General features: G+C 37.8%; 1 protein-coding gene and 1 gene segment (V, D, J or C); both read left to right on the top strand.

Moving 5' to 3' along the window:
• Positions 1-315: 315 nt before the first annotated feature.
• Positions 316-996, top strand: LOC121908925. The segment is given in 2 exon segments: positions 316-495; positions 588-996. Coding segments are annotated over 2 exon segments (378 nt in total).
• A 7,504-nt stretch (positions 997-8,500) lies between these two features.
• On the top strand, positions 8,501-15,460 carry LOC121908919. 4 transcript variants are annotated; one of them, XM_042429255.1, is made up of 5 exons: positions 8,501-8,651; positions 10,171-10,442; positions 13,915-13,942; positions 14,093-14,149; positions 15,114-15,460. In XM_042429255.1, exons 1-5 carry the CDS (start codon positions 8,516-8,518, stop codon positions 15,260-15,262), a joined length of 642 nt encoding a protein of 213 aa, XP_042285189.1. In that variant the 5' UTR covers positions 8,501-8,515; the 3' UTR covers positions 15,263-15,460. The 4 variants fall into 4 exon arrangements, with proteins under 4 accessions (XP_042285189.1, XP_042285188.1, XP_042285186.1 ...); XM_042429254.1 differs by having other exon boundaries at positions 14,090-14,149; XM_042429252.1 differs by having other exon boundaries at positions 14,075-14,149; positions 15,114-15,459.
• The last annotated feature ends 4,112 nt before the right edge of the window (positions 15,461-19,572 follow it).

Raw genomic sequence — 19,572 nt, 5'->3', positions numbered from 1 at the left:
GATGGGTTGTTATCAGTTCCACCAAAGAGACATGTAGACGACACCTGACTTTAAACTCTTCTGAACCCTCCGGTGGCTTCGTCTCTACAAACTAAACCCTCAGAACTTTATTTCTAATTCTAGTAGAGATCACAAAGCTTCCAAAAATACCAAATCTGTCAATTTGAGGAAATGTGTCTAAACTTAGTGTTAAAAGAGAACGTCAATGAATGCATGATACCATCAGATGATGCAGGAAATTCAATTTATTTATTAAACTGAAATGTAAAACCACACAGCAGCAGCAGCAGCAGCAGCCTTATCTGTCTGCCGCAGGGGCTGATGGGAGGTTTGAGGAGCTGTTAGAAACCACGTGGCCCTCGTCTGATCTCACAGCTCGTCCTTGTTTGGCCTCAGCTGCATCAGAGCGCCACTTCTCCCCAGGTTCACCAGAGGAAACACCACTGCACAAAATGCTTTTCCTCCCAGCTGCTGCTCTGTGCTGTCTGTGTTCAGGTGAGTGTTTCCAGCCAATCAGGAGCCAACAAACTCAACCTTTAACAAACACTGTCACACTGACCTTCATCTGTGTGTCTGTTTCTCTACAGCGCTGGTTGCCATGGCAGCAGAGCTGATTCAGAAAGATTTAACATTGACCAGGAGAGCTGGTAAAAAAGTCTCCTTCAGCTGTGGAGGAACTAACGAGTGTAGCAATACATATGTATTCTGGTACCAGAAGAAAGACACAGAAACATTCACAAGGATTCTTCGTATTGATATGTCGAATGGTGAAGAATATAAAGGTTACAGTCATCCTCAGAAAAATGATTTCACAGGTGTAAAAAATGAGAACGTCTATGAGTTGAAGATTCAGACAGTTCAACTCTCACATTCAGCCACCTACTACTGCTCGTGTTGGGATGGTTCCCACAGTGAGAAATGATCCCTGCAGCCTGTACAAAAACCTCCAGATGAACAGATGTCAAACAGTGTTTGTGACAGGAAGAGAGCAGTAAACCACAGCCTAGGTTCACATATTTCACCTCCATCTCAGCCAGAGTCACAAACAAACTGAGCTGAGGACTAAATGTTTGTCTGTTGGTGTCAGGATTTTGATTTAAACATTATATTTCATTGATATTATTTATCAGCTATTTCAGCAGGTTTCCTGTTGTTCCACACAGTGAGAACAAAGGAGCAACACAGAAGCACAATGATACAACAAGATGAAGACAAACAAACAAACAACAATATAACACAGATAAAAGAGACAAATAATGGAGAGATCAAAAGTGAAACTTTATTAACATTTGATTTAATAACAAAAATTGAGAAAATAATAAATAGAAAAAGATGTTTGACAGAGTTGAAAGTTTGAGATGAAGATAAAAATGGTCTTCTTTGACCTGCTGCTGGAATAAAGTTCATTCCTCCTTCACAATAATAATCTGCTGTTAATGAAAACACTTCCTGTGTCTCTTTCACAATAAAAGGCTTCAGGCAGCATTCTTCACGTCACATCTTTGAGCAGATTTCAACAGATAATTTCACTTTAGTAAAAGATTCAACACAATTCTTGGATTTATGACAATTTCCCCTCAACAGAAATGTGGTAAATGTAAATGGATTTTGCTCTGTGAGCAGCTGAGACTGTCTTCACAAGAGAAACGACAGCAGACACTGTTTGTTTCTTTTAACACGACCACCATCATTTCCTAACTTTAACCACGTGTTTATTATTGTAACCATGACGACGCAGCTCCCCTTATCTTAAGGAGGTTCACTAACTGAGACCACACCGAGAACATTAGATTTCAATAGTTTAATTGAGATAATGAAAGAGAGCTGATATGTTGATGGATGGGTTGGAGAACCTGATGAAGGATTAGGGATGGAGGGATGAAGTGATGGGGAGAGGAAAGGGGTGAGGTGTGAGAGTTGAGGAACATAGAATGGAGGGTTAAGGGACGATGATGGCTGTATGGTATGTCGACTGGACGACGACTGCCGACAGTAGGGAGGTAGGAGGGAACAGGGGGGAGAGGTTGAGACTCTGAGAGGGGGAACTGTCTCTCCGGTCCATCGCCTGGATAGAGCCCCCAAAAAGAACTTCATGTGGAGATGTGTTCAAGAATGTGGCTGGAGTATGGTTCTGGAGAAATCGCCGACTTGTGCAAAACTTGCAGGTTTGCAACCAGGAATATGTGGCAACTCGCCTGGTTTGGCGGTGGAGAGCGGGTCTTGTGGATATGCGTGGTGGGCTAGCCTCTGCTTTATGTAGGTTTGAATTGTTCTGAAGGCTCGAATAAGAATTTACGTGAAAAGAAAAGTGGGGCAAGAGAAGCCAAGCTGGTTGGTTTGCTTGCTTAAGGTTAAATATGAGGGTGTCTGGGAGTGGCGTCCTTGTCTCCGAAGAATGAATGGGAATATCAGACGTCGTTGCATGCTGTAGAATGTCAGTTGAGGTGGCCGACTGGAGGTGAACCACCTAAACTGCTGTAGAAACAGAGAGAGACACTGAGTCAGTGCAGCTGTATGTTGCGAGAACAGGCAATGTGGTTGTCTCCGGAAGGGTCGAGTGTCAGGACTTGGTGGAAACGGTGGGACAATCACGTACGAAATGGATGGAAATGGGTGGTCTGGCGGTTGAGATGGTTCTTTGGAGTTAATGGCAATTAGTGCTTTAGGATATAGTGGTGTCATGGACCATGCTTGGTGGGGTTCTGAGGGCCACTGCACCTAACATAGGCACCACTGAAGGAAGGATACTGTACGTGGGTATCGACAGGCGTGATGCACCTGGATGGGTACGATGGCCGTTGGAGGCGAGAAGAGAAGTGCGTGGCCTGCGATGAGCTTTAGCTGTCAAGACTTTAGTAGCCTGTGATGGGGCTTGAGACTGTCAGGACCTGCAAAGCCTGCTGCATGAAGGGAGTCGAAGAAGGGGGGAAAAAGGGGGAGATGGTTGGGTGTGGGGGCTGAGTGCGAACTGTGGGATAATCGTTTAAAGGAAAACTGATGGTCTGGATGGCTCTTTGGAGTTAACCGAATGGAGTGAGTCGGAAGAAGGAAGCTCCGTGGCCCGCTGATGTCATGAACTAGTGGTGGGGGAATAGAGGCTGACTGGAGCACTGAATTGATGATGAATGGTTGTATTGGAGATGATTCGTTGTGTTGAAGCATTTTATATAGTCGGTTGGCGGCAATGAAAGAGTGAGGGCGCACCCTCCATGGTGCCTTGAGATTCAGATGAAGGTAGAATGGATGAAAAGAAAAGGGATGGATTTGAGTGGGCCATGTCAGCTGTGGCTAGAAAGCGAAGAACGAAAAGATGCTGTTTTATGGATAATATGGGAGGATAGAAGTGGAAGTGATATAGGAGGAAAAGATAGAAAGTCTGGAGGGAGGCACGGGGGATGAAGGGGTGAGGGTGGGAGGGATGAAGGGTGGGGAACTCAGTTCAATTCTATAATACAGCGCCGAATTACGACGAGGTCGTCACGTGGCACTTTAGAGTAAAGCAGGTCTAGACCATTCTCTTTAATTAACAGAGACCCAACAATTCCCCCGTGAGCAAGCACTTGGCGACAGCGGTGAGGAAAAACTCCCCTTTAACGGGAAGAAACCTCAAGCAGAACCTGGCTCTAGGTAGGCGGCCATCTGCTTTGACCGGTTGGGTTAGAAAAAAACAAACAAACAAACAAAAAAGAACAAACAAAAACGGGGGGGGGATGGGGAGGGGTGAAGCAGGTAAGGATGAAAAATGAAAGGGCGAGGGTAAAAGTAGAGTGGAAAAGGAGGAAGGATAGAGTTAGAGGGATGAGGGGAGGGGGACGGGATGGAGGGGGAAGGGAGAGGGTTGGGGGTGTGAGGATGAGGGGGTGAGGGTCGAGGGATGAAGGGATGGGGGAAGAAGGAAATATTTAGCATACTCTCTATTTAGCATAGAGAGAAAGGGAGGAAAAGAAGAGAGAGAAAGGGAGGAAAGGAAGGGAAAGGAGAGAGAGATGATAGTGATGGGGGTTGAAGGATGAAGGGTCGAGGGATGAAGAATGAGGGGATGCATGTATGGCTGTGGGCATGAGGTCACTCGACCTGGCCCTCGGCAAATGTGGGAGCCGTCCGCTGCTCCGCTGTAGTGGGCGGTGCGGTGCCGTGGGTGTGCCCCGTATCAGAGACGTTGGGCAGGGAACCTGGAGGTGAGCAGCTGGATACATCGGTGATGAGCTGGAGGCTGTGTGGAGCGGGAAAAGCACAGCTTTTGAGACGAGGAGGTGGTGTCTGAGTCGGGTAGAATGCGTGTATGATACGCTGGGGATGATCGATGGCCCGTTGTTTGGAGAGAAGAGGGTGAGAGTTCCCGAAGAGAAGTAGAAGCATTAATGAAGAAACATGAAAACAGAAAAGTGAGTTAGTATGAACCATGGAGTTACACAAGCACTTAATAAATAAGCAGGAAAATGGGATGAAGGGTTAATTCGGAAGATAAAATTAAAAAAAAGGAGGGAAGAAAAGAAAGTGGAGTGTGCCCTGGCCGGAGCTGGAGAGTCAGGGCTCCGTTGTAGCGGGCAGCGTCAGCATGGTGACGTCATCGGTGTGCGGCATGCGTCGGGTTAGCGTTAGGCGCTGAAAACAGTCACAGTTAGGTGACTGCTGAAAACAGTCACCAAGCCTTCATTACCTTGTTCTGTTTGGGCCTCCACTGTTCCCCCCTCGTGCTTGACGTAGCAGTGGTATTTATATGTGCTGTTCTCTTGCTGATGGAGCAGCAGGATGGAGGCGGTGCGTCCCGGCTCTCTGAGCTCCAGCTGCTCTCCCTCAGCATGGGTCAGATCCTCCAGCATGCCGTTCTTCTTCTGTCTTTTCCAGGAGAACTGGACCACAGGAGGAGACATGGCTGAGGCCAGACACAGCAGGGAGCTCTTCCCCTCCAGGTGGGCTGCTGGGTACACGCTCACCACAGGCTTCACTACCTGCTCATCTGAAGTTTGACAGCAGCAACAAGCAGCACAGACACACATTCACACAGTCAACAGCAGCTTACAGCACTGCACTGCATTCAGTCTGATCCTGGAAACTACATGATCACTAAACTACTCATCAATACACCTCAAACATGCTACCATGCGAGTATAGTCAACAATTGGGGGTGCTGTCAAATATGGGTAAAACATGGTTAAAATTAATTTTCAACTATTTAACAATTAGATATTTAAGATCCGATTACGCAAATGTGTTTATCATCCTCTTGAACTCCTCAATGTACTCTCAATTCAGTATTTACACCTTCCAGTTCAAGGAAAAATACTAATATTTTTTCAAAAACTACAATTCCTCAGAGCTGCCCCATGCAGCTTGATGCAAATCAGCACCACAGTTGTGGTTCTTCCAGGTTGCAAAGTCGGGTTATAAAATATGGCCATAAAAATATATATCTACTGAATTTATCAAATATCTAGCAAAGCTGAAATAGTAATTACACTGTATCTGGATGATCTAAGTTAAGAAAAAGTAACAATGTTGGTTTATTACAGATATTTTAGGTTCACTGTAAGAAATGGCTGCGAAATCCACAGTAATTTGTTGTATTTCTGCACGGTTAATTGCTGTAAATATTTTTACATTATAATACTGTGTATTAGGCCGACAAAGACAGTAATCATAATGATACTGTAGAAATCACAGTAGTGAACACACTACTGTAGAAAATCACAGTAATCATTATGTTACTGTAGAAAATTACAGTAACTTTTTCGTACTGTAGAAAATCTCAGTAGCGATATTTTACCATAGAAAATCACCGTAACCATTATGTTACTGTAAGAAATCACACCAACTGTATGTTACGGTAGAAAATCACTATAATCATTATGGTACTGTAAGAAATCACAGTAACCATATGTTACTGTAGAAAACCACAATAACAATTTAAGTACTGTAGAAAATCTCTGTAGCTATATATTACTGTAGAGAATCACAGTAACCATACATTACGGTAGAAAATCACTATAATCATTATGGTACTGTAAGAAATCACAGTAACCATATGTTACTATAGAAAATTACAGTAACTATTTTAGTATTGTAGAAAATCAAAGTAACCATTATGTTACTGTAGAAAATCACAGTAACTATTTTAGTACTGTAGAAAATCACAGTAACCATATGTTACTATAGAAAATTACAGTAACTATTTTAGTATTGTAGAAAATCAAAGTAACCATTATGTTACTGTAGAAAATCACTATAATCATTATGGTACTGTAAGAAATCACAGTAACCATATGTTACTATAGAAAATTACAGTAACTATTTTAGTACTGTAGAAAATCACAGTAACCATATGTTATTGTAGAAAATCACAGTAACTATTTTGGTACTGTAGAAAATCACGGTAACCATATGTTATTGTAGAAAATCACAGTAACTATTTTGGTACTGTAGAAAATCACGGTAACCATTATGTCGTTGTAGAAAATCACAGTGACTATTTTAGTACTGTAGAGAATTACAGTAACCATATGTTATTGTAGAAAATCACAGTTACCTTATGTTACTGTAGAAAATCACAGTAACCATATGTTATTGTAGAAAATCACTGTTGGGCCTTGGCTACAACTTTGGCTATCAGCAATAATTAATGATTATCAAGATAATTATTAATTACTAAAATCAATAAAATTATTAATAAGAATTAATAATGACCGGGCACCACCCTGGAGTCAGGGAAAAAAGATAGCCAATTCAGTCTCAAAGTGTACTAATCTTTCAATTTGGAACTTTGAGTAATAATTAACTTAATAAGTATAAACAACATTACCACATCAATAGCTAATCAAGGTTGAAGGATTTTGAAGTTCTTTACAGAGCAGAGGTTGGCAAAACTCATTCTTGTGCAATGTTAAAACAGACAACAGGTATATCCAATAGCATTTATTTAACAAAGGGTAAAAGGAAAACACACAATATTAATCTAGCTAAGTGTACCTATATACAAGTGTAAGTGTGTGCGTATGTGTGTGTGCGTGTGTGTGTGTGTGTACTGTAGAAAGTCACAGTAACCAGATGTTACTGTAGAAAATCACAGTAACCATATGTTACAGTAGAACATCACTGTAACCATTATGTTGCTGTAAGAAATCACAGTAACCATATGTTACTGTAGAAAATCACGGTAATATTGATACTACTGCAGACACCATTATGTTACTCTATTTGAGGTAGCAGCTTTCCCTTTTGTAAAGAAAATAACTAACTAACTAATAACTAACTAACTAACCAGACACCAAGCTAGTTTTTGTACTTAAATTATTCACATCGATTTCTGGCTGCTCTGAAGTGTGCTAACATTCTTATGTTAGCTAGTGGTCTGTTAGCTAAGAGAAATCCATAGTTAACCTGACACGCCTTAATGTTACAGATATTAGCTTTATATATTCTGCCTCATAGCACATGTGAGAGCACTGTAACATGTATTTAGCCTGTGTCACTCTCTGACTAACTCAACACTGTTATACGAGTTCACTGTGAAAACATCACCCTGTTTTTCTCATCCGTATACAGTACAGTACATGTTTTTTACAGAAATACGTCAGATCATAAAAGACTATTTTTCCAAGTTTTTTTCTTGCAAATTTGTAACTTTAATCTCCGAGAATTTCTGAGAATTTTCTCCCAAATTTAAGACTGAGTTTTTTCTCAGAATATTACCCTCCCTCCCAAAGCTCATTTTTACCTTATGATGGCCCTAATATGCTGTTGTAGTTGTCTGCTTTAATCTTTTATGATTTTCTCTTTGTATTTAATTACTATATATGTACTGTCCCTGCTTTCCTTCCAAATAAACTATGTAAATGGTATTTTATAAACAGTAACACTCATTGTTCTTATTTTCTCCCTTCCTCCTTGTGTACAGTTTTAAACTTGTCTTTTTTTAAACTTGCTGCTGAATTTTTAAGCACTTTGAGCTGCATTCTGTGCATGAAAGGTGCTATATAAATGAAGTTCATTCATTCATTCATTCATTCATTCATTCATTCATTGTGACAAGGTGTGTTTGCTGCCCCCAGTGGTTGATAAGGCTTTTGTGTCAAAGCTCCAGTAGATGTATTATAGATGTAGATGTATTATAACACACTGGCTGTTACCAACAGTAAACACAAGTTATCAACAAGGACCAAAATCTAAAGGATTCTAACTTCAAATGACAGTCTGAGGATAAAGTACAAGTCAGGAAGAGTATTTTGATTCTTATGGAGGACACTTTTTTACTATTGCAGGCTACAGAGCGACTGAATTTTATATCCTGTATTTATGTTTTTTTTTTTTGTTTTTTTTTTTAATTTTCACAGCTACTGATGTAAAATCATATTTTATTAAACTGACAGACAACATGTGTCATGTATTGGACTGATTAGAAATGTAGCAGGATCCCGCCTCTCTCTACCTCAGTAGGCTGAAATAAAGAGAAATACAACAAAAGAAGAGACAGTCATGTTGATATGAACATTAAAGAAACACATCATGGAGATGAAATATGATACTAGTTAATAATTTGGATTTATTCGCCTCAGCTGACACATTCAACAGCAGACAGGTTTTTGTCACAGTCACATTCACTGTGGGAGGAAACTGGTACCTCATCTTTGGCTCTGGAACTAAACTGTATGTAGGTAAGACTAAACTTTCATTTTCCTTCAGTTGTTTTAAGTTTATTTTCTGCTGCTTGAGGATTTACACATTGATTTCCATAATAATTAGAGAATTCATTGTGCAACCATTCTATCATTAAATAAGCATCAGAAAGGAATTTGTCTTCATATGTTTCTTGGAAACTAAAATCTTTAAACTCTTCCAAATACTCAGAGAAACTCAGCACTGATATTCTAATTTCATTCTGTATTCTCATCAGCTGCTGTTCAATGAAACTTCTTCTTTCTCTCCTGAAAGAAATTAAATTCTAGATGAATGATTGTGGAAGATTTTCCTGCTCTGATCATCTGTTGACTTTTTATACACAATCTTGAGATAATTTAAGTAAATTTCATTGATGAGCAGGATTCTTCAGTCTCATACAGATTCAGAGTTGATTTCATTAAGCTCTCAGTCTCAGTCCGTCATTTCATTTACTACATTTCAATGAAAACTACAATAACTAATTTCATCAACATGGTCAGAAAGTACAAAGTATGAACACAGATTTAATGTCAGCAAATTAGGACTTATATATAGTATTTCATCATAGATATATTATGGTCTATGGTGTTATGGTATATATGGAGGTAAATATGTTGTTTTTTATAAGATATATTTACTATGATATAAAATGCAGCTTGACTAATGTTAAAAAATTGGACGGCCATACCAACATCTATATTTGTTTTTTAAATTATTATTATAAAAGAATTGTGACCAAAGTCTGAAATAAGTAGGATATTTTACAGCTGAAAACTTGTTAGTGCTGTCTGGTGGACAAACTATGTATTACTGGATTATCTTTGTCATCTTTGTTGTGTTATTTCTGGTTATTTATCTGCAGACATGTATGTGGTGATACCAGTTTATATATATATGTGTGTGTATTTTTAATGTGTTTGTTTTATTTTATTTCATTATTATTTCATTCTCTTACTATTTGTTTTGTTTTTTATTGTATTCTCTTTAATTGTAAATGTGTTGGGACCATGTTGCATGGTGATTCTGCTCTTTAAAGAAAACTGATTGATACACTTATGTATCAATATACTGTACATATGTATTGCTGTGCATATTTATAGTTTTTCAACCTCATGTATGATGAAGCATGGCATAAAGTTTAGTGATATATATCATAAAATATAGCAGACACAATTTATACCTATTTTATGATGAAGGTTAATATTCTGCATTCTACAAATGTAATTTTATTATATTTTATATGACATTGTTTTTCATGAATTATATGTAAAAATTTAAATAATAATGAACAGAACTTTTTATTGTCATCTTTCCATTGTTTCTTGAACTTGAACTATCTAGATGAAGATATATATGAAAATATGTATCAGTGTAGATGATGTTTGTGGTGTATTGATGAGTAGTTTAGTGATCATGTAGTTTCCAGGATCAGACTGAATGCAGTGCAGTGCTGTAAGCTGCTGTTGACTGTGTGAATGTGTGTCTGTGCTGCTTGTTGCTGCTGTCAAACTTCAGTTGAGCAGGTAGTGAAGCCCGTGGTGAGCGTGTACCCAGCAGCCCACCTGGAGGGGAAGAGCTCCCTGCTGTGTCTGGCCTCAGCCATGTCTCCTCCTGTGGTCCAGTTCTCCTGGAAAAGACAGAAGAAGAACGGCACGCTGGAGGATCTGCCCCCTGCTGAGGGAGAGCAGCTGGAGCTCAGAGAGCCGGGACGCACCGCCTCCATCCTGCTGCTCCATCAGCAAGAGAACAGCACAGATAAATACCGCTGCTACGTCAAGCACGAGGGGGTAACAGTGAGGGACCAAACAGAAAAAGGTAATGAAGGCTTGGTGACTGTGTTCAGCAGTGATTCAGCTTCATCTGGAGACGCTGTCAGAGAGAGCAAAGGAGCAGAGCACTGACTAATTTGTTTTTAACTTTATTCTGTTTCAGATGTTTCTACTCTTCCTCCACCAACAACAGCTCCATCAGCAGATCCACCAGCAGCTCCACCAGCAGCTCTTGTCCCGTCTCAGTACCAGGTGAAGCTGCTCTGTGTGCTGTACACAGTGCTGATAGTGAAGAGTCTGGTGTACTGCTGTGGACTCTCTCTGCTGATGATCCTCAGAAACAAGGGACCGTCCACCAACTGCACACATGCTGACTGACTGTTTTCTGCTCGCCTTTTCTCACCATCACATCTCATCAATTCATCTCATTTATCACTTTGATCAGTGTTCAGAAATGTCAGTAATGACGTGTTGTGGTTGGTTGTAAATTTACGGTTAAGACACAGTTGTCCTAAAATTATAAATACACACACAAACATGTAAATTCTGTAGAATATTGTTATCTTGATGCTTGATTTTGCTGCTTATAATATTTTTTCTTTCTTTTGCATTTTCTTTTTAATACATTATGCAGAGGGTGGCAGGTTTGTCAAAGTCATTCAAAGTAACATCCTCAATAAACTGAAATATCACAGATTCTGTCATTTATAGTCATTCTTGTTTTTATTGATTTCCGTTTGGCTTCACATAATACAAATAATCAGACACAGAATCAACTATATTGGCCAAGTTTGCTGATACCTACAAGTAATTTGACTCTTGTCGTGAGTAGATCTCAGTAAACTTTCACATAGTGCTAAAAACAAGTGTACAGGAAGATACAAAGAAAATTGGAATTATGAACAATATTAATATTATTATGAATGTGGGTTTTGTTATTCAATTAATCATTTATTATAATTAAGGTGGAATATGTGACACCAACAGATGTATATCTGCATTTGTTCTTTTTCTGAATAAGGAACATTTTTTTTGCTCTATTCATTAAAAATGAACAGGAGTTGTTTTTTTTACATACATGTGATGTTTTTGTTGCTTTGTAAATATATATCACATATGTTTGTTTGTGTTTTATATTTAACAAAAATATCTTAAATAATATGATTTAAGTTGGGTTCTTAATATTAGTCATGAATTATTTATTATTATTATTAGGATGTTCAGCACCTCAATCACAGTTTCAACCATTTTATTGTCATCGATTTGTTTAAAGTGAATTGAGTGATTTATTTGTGAACTCAGTACAGACTGTGGGACCTGAGCAGACTGCAGGAGTTTGAACGTCTCCCTTTATTTAATGATGTCAGTTTCTCAGCTCTGAGTTTAGGATTTCAGCTGCTTCTCTCACACATTAATAACACAGATTAAAACTGAGACAGCGAGCGCTGAATTCATACTGAAGTTCCTGGAACCATTCTTTAACCAGAGTCGATGGTTGTAACCGTCATTGTGTTAATAAAATGAAAAACCACAGTGAACAGTGTGGAGGCTGCTGAGCAGAAACCCACATGGCCCGTCTGCTGCAGGAAAGGAAGTGTTGATTCGCTGTCAACAGTTTTATATGAGTCCTAATAACCGCCGAGAACAGATTCATACCTGCTGCTGTACACTCATGAACTTCCCTCCCTCTCATTTGTCATGTGGGTCTTTTCTCTTGTTGTCTGTAAACCTTTTTTCCACTGAGCCCTCCACCCACACAGTCAAACTGAGCCCAGCCACCAACAAAGGCCACACATCTGGAGGTCTTGTCACTTTTTCTTTTTTGGAGTTTTTAGCAAAGGTACAGGAGGAATGTAATAAAGTACAATTGTGAGGTATTTTACACGAGTATTTCCATTTTATGCTTCTTTATACGTCCACTCCACTACATTTCAGAGGGAGATATTTTACTTTCTACTCCACTACATTTACTTCACAGCTATAAGTACTAGTTACTTTTCAGATTTAGATTTTACTAGTAAAGCTGATGATGTATTTTATATTTGAAATACATTTAGATCACTTCATAGGGATTTATTTTCATTTTACATATAAGGGTTTTTTCAGTGTTCAAAAAGCCACATTAAATCCCCTTTGACTCCATGTTTTAAAACAATACAACATGAAACATTTCAAGAGTGGTGAATACTTTTCACAGGCTCTGTATATATGTATATGATCAATGTAACAGTGTGTGGGGCCAATTTACATAAAGAGTACTTTCACTTGTGATACTTTAAGTACATTTAGTGAATAATACTTCTGTAATTTTGAAAATAAAACCATTACTTGTAAAGTAGTATTTTATACTGTATTATTGGTACATTTACTTAAGTAAAACAGTTCAATACTTCTTCCACCACTGCTTTACAGTTTACACTTGTCATTGCCGAGTGCTCATACATAAATGACAGAAGGGGCTGTTTGTCAGTATCCTCCAAATATAACACATATGAGTGTTTTCTGATCTGAACGTCGGATTTGTCAACTAAACTACCTTCAGTTGTCAGAAGATCATGGTCATGCAAATAAGTTATTCTTAAAGTAAAATAACTTTTTAACAAAATAAACCCAGGAACTCATGAGCCCTGCACTGCTAGAAGCAAAATAATTATTGCCTTTACTCTTATTCTTCTTTTCATTTTTACATTTTTTGTATCAGAAAATCATGAAATATTACACTTAGGATTTCTACAGTCAATAAAAGATACTAGAAGATTTTGCTGATGTTTGCAACATAAATTTAAAAGTAAATTATAAATGTACTCAAGAAAGGCTTCAGCAGCTTTTGGGCTCAGATTTCCAATTGTCCTTTGGGTAAAGTATTTGCAGAAATAACTGTCATCAGTTGGTTATCACCTCTATGTGAGGAGCTTTCTAGTGTGAAAACATTAAAGAGGTTTTTGGGAGAAAAACAACAGCATTTTCTGCTTTGACCAGCTGCTGATGTTGCTTGATTATACACGTTTGAAACTTTATTGTGTAATTGTCTGACTGTTTGTGTTCTTATATTATTGGTGTATTTTCTTTTTAATACAAGTAAAGATGACTTGTTTGTCTCAGTGTGGTTTGTGTTCTGCTGCTCTGATTGATGATAACAAATGTAGGCTGTATTTTTTTAAATGTTGCAGAGAGGAAGTGAATGTTAAAAATGTTCTTACAGTGTGAATTTAAACACTCTGCAGGTAAAAACCTCAATTTAGAAGAAGATGAAAGATTTCAGAAACACCACAATTTAAAAACTGGTTTGTTTTATTAACAAAAACAACTTCATAAGAGAAACTGATAATAAAACAAACAGCAACAATAAAGTAATACAACTATTAAATATACAATCTATATTATTAAATAATATATATTAATTATTAAATTAGTACTTGTAATTTTATAAAATATGAATAGTATTATTAATTTGGGTTTTGTTATTCAATGAATCATCAAGCACGAGGGGGGAACAGTGGAGGCCCAAACAGAACAAGGTAATGAAGGCTTGGTGACTGTGTTCAGCAGTGATTCAGCTTCATCTGGAGACGCTGTCAGAGAGAGCAGAGGAGCAGAGCACTGACATTTCTCACTGCAACTCCAAACATTTGACTCCTTTTGTGTTTCAGAGCTTCCAGCTCCAGCAGCCTCCTGTCCTCCAGAGAGAGAGCCAGCAGACCTGCCAGCTCTGCAGCAAGCTGACTGTAAGATCACCTGCTGCCTCTCTGCATGCTCTGACAGCTCCAATGTCCTGCTGCAGTTAGGGCTGCATATCAGTCTGTTCACTTTCTGCTCATCAATGAAGGAATTAAACATACACTCCCTGATTCTGTTAGAGTGTCCCACAGCACAACAAGTCCCACTGAGAGAGCTTTCACTTCACAGGCTGACAAATAACACCTTTTGTTGGCGCTATACTCAGTTTTAGGCCTCGAGGATGATAGAACAAGTTTAGGGAGTATATCTTAAAGCTCCACTAATCAATAGTTTTATATTAAGAATGAATCTAATGACTAAATGAGCTTTTTAGCCTCTTTTAGCTCCTAGTTGTGGTTTTGCAGCACATTTCCTGTCTGCTTCAGTCTCAGTGTTTCCAGCAGCAGCAGCTGTTTCCTGATAAACCCACTGTACATTACCTGCCCAGCAGCAAACAGCAGACAGACCATAATATGTCAGAGAGGAGTTTGTTAGCTTGTTGTGGAGTTCTTCTGCCCCCAAGTGGTAAAAACTTCAAATCTATAGTAACCTGTGTGTTTTTAAACAGTATTTGGACTTTGCTTTTTATCCTTCAGTGATTTTAATTGTTATAAATTGTAGTTAGTTGTGGATTCAAAAGTTATTTTAAGTTGAAAACAGGAAATCAAATCCTGTTTCGGGCCCCTAAAAAGCTGGGTCCGGCCCTGACTTGTTGTATTTAATAAGGGCCTTTGAGCTGTCAGTCAAACTGTAGTCGACCCCTGTCTTCATGTAAAGCTGGTCGTCCCGTCTGGAAAAGTCCAAGTTCTACTGAAGAAAATGTGATGATATTGTGATGAAATGTCCACAGTTGAACAGACTGAAACAGTGTGGAGAGAAGACTGACCTTGTGTGTGTGTGTGTGTGTGTGTGTGTGTGTGTGTGTGTGTGTGTGTGTGTGTGTGTGTGTGTGTGTGTGTGTGTGTGTGTCAGTGTCCTTCCAGTCTCAGTACCAGGTGAAGCTGCTCTGTGTGCTGTACACAGTGCTGATAGTGAAGAGTCTGGTGTACTGCTGTGGACTCTCTCTGCTGATGATCCTCAGAAACAAGGGACCGTCCACCAACTGCACACATGCTGACTGACTGTTTTCTGCTCGCCTTTTCTCACCATCACATCTCATCAATTCATCTCATTTATCACTTTGATCAGTGTTCACAAATGTCACTTATGACGTGTTGTGCTTGGTTTTACATTTTCTGTCTTTATGCACAAGTTAGATACAGTTGTGCTGAATATATAAATACATATATACACATATATATTTACAAATTAAACCTTAACAGTTAGTTTTTTAGCTCAGGGTTGTTTTGTTTCCTACTTTTAATGTTGACTTGTATTGTAAAAAAAATAAAAATAAACATAGAAAATATAATTTAGTTTTTAGTGTTTTTCAAACCTTTATTACATTTATTATTTTGTGTTTAATACATTCTGCAAAGTTAGATTTGTCTTTTTACTTCATAACTTTGATATTCTTAATAAACTGTAACATCACAGTGTCTGTGTTTTATGAAATTCTTTGTTTTTGTTGATTTTCCTTCAAAATAGGGTTCAAATTTGTGTCTCTGAACTGATTTTAATGTGTTATGCCCCAAAAAATACAGTATATTTGCAAATAACACCTGAACATTTACTACTTATATAATTTTATTGCAGTGTTATAATGCTCTAGTTTATTCCCAATCAATAGTAACTTCTCAATGAACAATAAAAAAACATATAATTAAATAAGAACTATGGTTAAATATTTTACACCTTTCATTTTTTATTTAGTTGATTATCTTGTTGTTGTAACTTATCGTACAATTGTCATTTTTAAATGTGATAATTTCAATAATCTGTCTAGTTATTTGCAAATTGGTTGAATTTTCTTTTATTTTAGATTTTCTAATATTAGAATTACATTTGAATATATTTAACTAAAATGGAAGGAGTCTCTGTCTGTCTGTATGTATGTGTGTCTTTTGATTTTCTCTACAACAGTTCATCCGATCGACTTCACACTTGTCTGGTGTTTTGCTGAGGACACGATGAAGTGCAGCGTCGAGTGTGAAGTTGTTTGGATGAGCGGTTCTCGAGAAGTCTGCAAGCAGCAACACCAGAGGCCAAGTAATCAACCCATTCATAACAGACATATTTTGAACAAGCACTGCACTAGTACAAATTAATATTAGAAAATCAGAAATAAAAGCAACTTTAAAATATAAAGATCTTAATGAATCTGAGAACAGACATTTTTTTTTTAAAAGCACGTGAAATTGAACTTTGATTTATAAACTGATATTTAGTAGCAGATAATATTGTGAAATTTTATTAAAGATATTGGATTATACAGAATGGCGGTAAAAAAGATTCATTCATTAGACTACAAATAGCCTCTAAATGATTGTAACTGTAACACAAATATTCAGATCAGACTAAAATGATGTATGTTACGCAAAATATTTACAGTGGAAAAACATATTTGGATCATATTTAAGTAATATTTAGTCTAAATATCTTATATACTTTATTTTATATATTCATATTGTATATAGAATGTATATGTCAAATAATCGGGCTGTTTAACTGCAGGGCGCAACATGTGGAAAAATAAATGACCCAAAAATAACAAAAAAAGAATGAAAAATGATGAAATTACATCCAGCTGTTTTTTCCTACAGAGGTGAAAAGTAAATAAGTACATTTACTCAATTAATGTACTCAAGTACAGTTTTACAGTACTTGTATTTAACTTGAGTTTTTCCATTTTAAACTACTTTAAACCTCTACTACACAACACTTCAGAGGAAAATATTGTGTTTTTGTTGCTGTAGTTACTTTTGAGATTAATATTTTAAATTTAGATAAAAAAAAAAGATATAGTAACTTAAAAAATACAATAAATCAGTAAAGCAGTGTGTAGTTGTGTTTCCTCATGTTGCAGATGGGTTGTTATCAGTTCCACCAAAGAGACATGTAGACAACACCTGACTTTAAACTCTTCTGAACCCTCCGGTGGCTTCGTCTCCACAAACTAAACCCTCAGAACTTTATTTTTAATTCTAGTAGAGATCACAAAGCTTCCAAAAATACCAAATCTGTCAATTTGAGGAAATGTGTCTAAACTCAGTGTTAAAAGAGAACGTCAATGAATGCATGATACCATCAGATGATGCAGGAAATTCATTTATTAAACTGAAATGTAAAACCACACAGCAGCAGCAACAGCCTTATCTGTCTGCCGCAGGGGCTGATGGGAGGTTTGAGGAGCTGTTAGAAACCACGTGGCCCTCGTCTGATCTCACAGCTCGTCCTTGTTTGGCCTCAGCTGCATCAGAGCGCCACTTCTCCCCAGGTTCACCAGAGGAAACACCACTGCACAAAATGCTTTTCCTCCCAGCTGCTGCTCTGTGCTGTCTGTGTTCAGGTGAGTGTTTCCAGCCAATCAGGAGCCAACAAACTCAACCTTTAACAAACACTGTCACACTCACCTTCATCTGTGTGTCTGTTTCTCTACAGCGCTGGTTGCCATGGCAGCAGACCTGATTCAGGAAGATTTAACATTGACCAAGAAAGCTGGTGAAACAGTCTACTTCAGATGTGGAGGAACTAACCAGTGTGACAGGGATAATGTATACTGGCTCCAGAAGAAAGACACAGAAACATTCACAGTGATTCTAAATATTGACAAGAGTAACTGTAAAATAGATAAAGGGTACAATCATCCTCAGAAAGATGATTTCTTAGCTGTAAAAAAAACGAAAGGCTGTGAGTTGAAGATCCAGAAAGTTCAACTCTCACATTCAGCCACCTACTACTGCTCGTGTTGGAAAGATGGTTCCCACAGTGAGAAATGATCCCTGCAGCCTGAACAAAAACCTCCAGATGAACAGATGTCAAACAGTGTTTGTAACAGGAAGAGAGCAGTAAACCACAGCCCAGGTTCACATATTTCACCTCCATCTCAGCCAGAGTCACTAACAAACTGAGCTGAGGACAATTTTCTTGTGTTGCTGCTGTCAGTGTTTTTTTAATATTATATTTATTTATATGTTTATTATGTATTTCAGCAGGTTGTCTGTTGTTCCACACAGTGAGAACAAAGGATGAATACAGAACACATGTATACGTCTTTGACCTTCTGCTGCAATAAAGTTCATTCCTCCCTCACAATGCTAATCTGCTCTAAATGCCAAAACTTCTTGTTGCTCCTTCAGCAGATTTCATGATATAATATCACTTACGTAAATTATTGGTGTAGATTTGAGTGATTACAGAAGGGACATGTCGCTACCAATGTCAAGGTGCTGCTGAATTGTCCCTACCAACATTTTCACTGATCTCAAACATCTTTTTATTTTAAGTTGACATAATGTTAACGGTGAGATCTCTGCAGAGTTTCCAGGTTTGTGTGTTTTCTGCAAAAAGTGGGTTATTATGATAAAGAGTGAGAAAACATGATATGGGGGATCCCTGACCTGATGATCTGGCAACCCAACTTCAAGCTGTTTTACACATTGTTGACTAGCTGCAGCTCGGCAGCAGCAGCAGCAGAGTCAGTGATGAATGAATGAGTGAATCTGAAGCAGTTAGTATTTATAGTTTAAATGTTTTAAACATAACAGAATATGTCTTCACTGGACGAATATAAGATCATCTGATACTATATTTAAATTTCAAGTGTTAGGTATTGTTAGCTAATTTGTGATTGTTGCTCAGACATGTCATTTTAATAAACAACTTCATTACTGTTATAAGTCCTCCCAAAATAATATGAAGACATCAAGTCGTTTTTATAGAAGAACCAAAGTGTCAGTAAAAACTGAGCTTAGCTTACAAGAATGTTCTGTAATCAATCCAAACATTAATCTTCTTTGAAATTAGTGGGATAAATTTTTCATATTTAACCTCATCTTTCCACTTTTCCATGAGTTATTATTGCATATGTGTCGATAAGACATGAAAATGATTTATAAGATAAGTAGCCAAAGCTTGTTCAACTGATCTGTTTGTGACTGTCATCATTTCATTATGAAAATCCACAGCACAGAGACACACAGACAGGTGAGCTGCAGGTTCTCAGGTGAGCTCTGATGTCACAGTGAAATATCTTTCCATAAATTCAGGGGCTGATGAAAAATAAAACGTTTTTGAGATGATCCAAAGATAGGTTTGAGTGTTGCTCTGTCATTAAACTCTTGAGTCTTGTCGCCCAAATCGACAAACTGAAAGAAGGACGAAGATGAGATTTGAAAACTTTAAAGCAGATAGTTGGTTTTAACAGAGCACATTACCTAACAGTTATTGTGACAACCTTTCATATGTCAATTTATTCAAATGTTAACTTTAGTCTCTGTTTAATACCAATAAAATAAAATGTAAAAAAAGAAAAATTAACAATCAAAGTCTA

This window comes from Thunnus maccoyii, chromosome 12 (genome assembly GCF_910596095.1).
Source record: "Thunnus maccoyii chromosome 12, fThuMac1.1, whole genome shotgun sequence".
Taxonomy (NCBI): Eukaryota; Metazoa; Chordata; class Actinopteri; order Scombriformes; family Scombridae; genus Thunnus; species Thunnus maccoyii.
The sequence above is the reverse complement of the archived record's forward strand: the minus strand, read 5'-3'. Positions and strand labels throughout refer to the sequence as shown.

Bases quoted from the DNA above. Each gene is read 5' to 3' on its own strand.
- LOC121908919 (XM_042429252.1), top strand. From the start codon at position 8,516: ATGATACTAGTTAATAATTTGGATTTATTCGCCTCAGCTGACACATTC. The intron at 8,652-10,170 runs GTAAGACTAAAC...GTCAAACTTCAG, and splicing joins TGGAACTAAACTGTATGTAG to TTGAGCAGGTAGTGAAGCCC. The intron at 10,443-13,914 runs GTAACAGTGAGG...AAGCACGAGGGG, and splicing joins GCTACGTCAAGCACGAGGGG to GGAACAGTGGAGGCCCAAAC.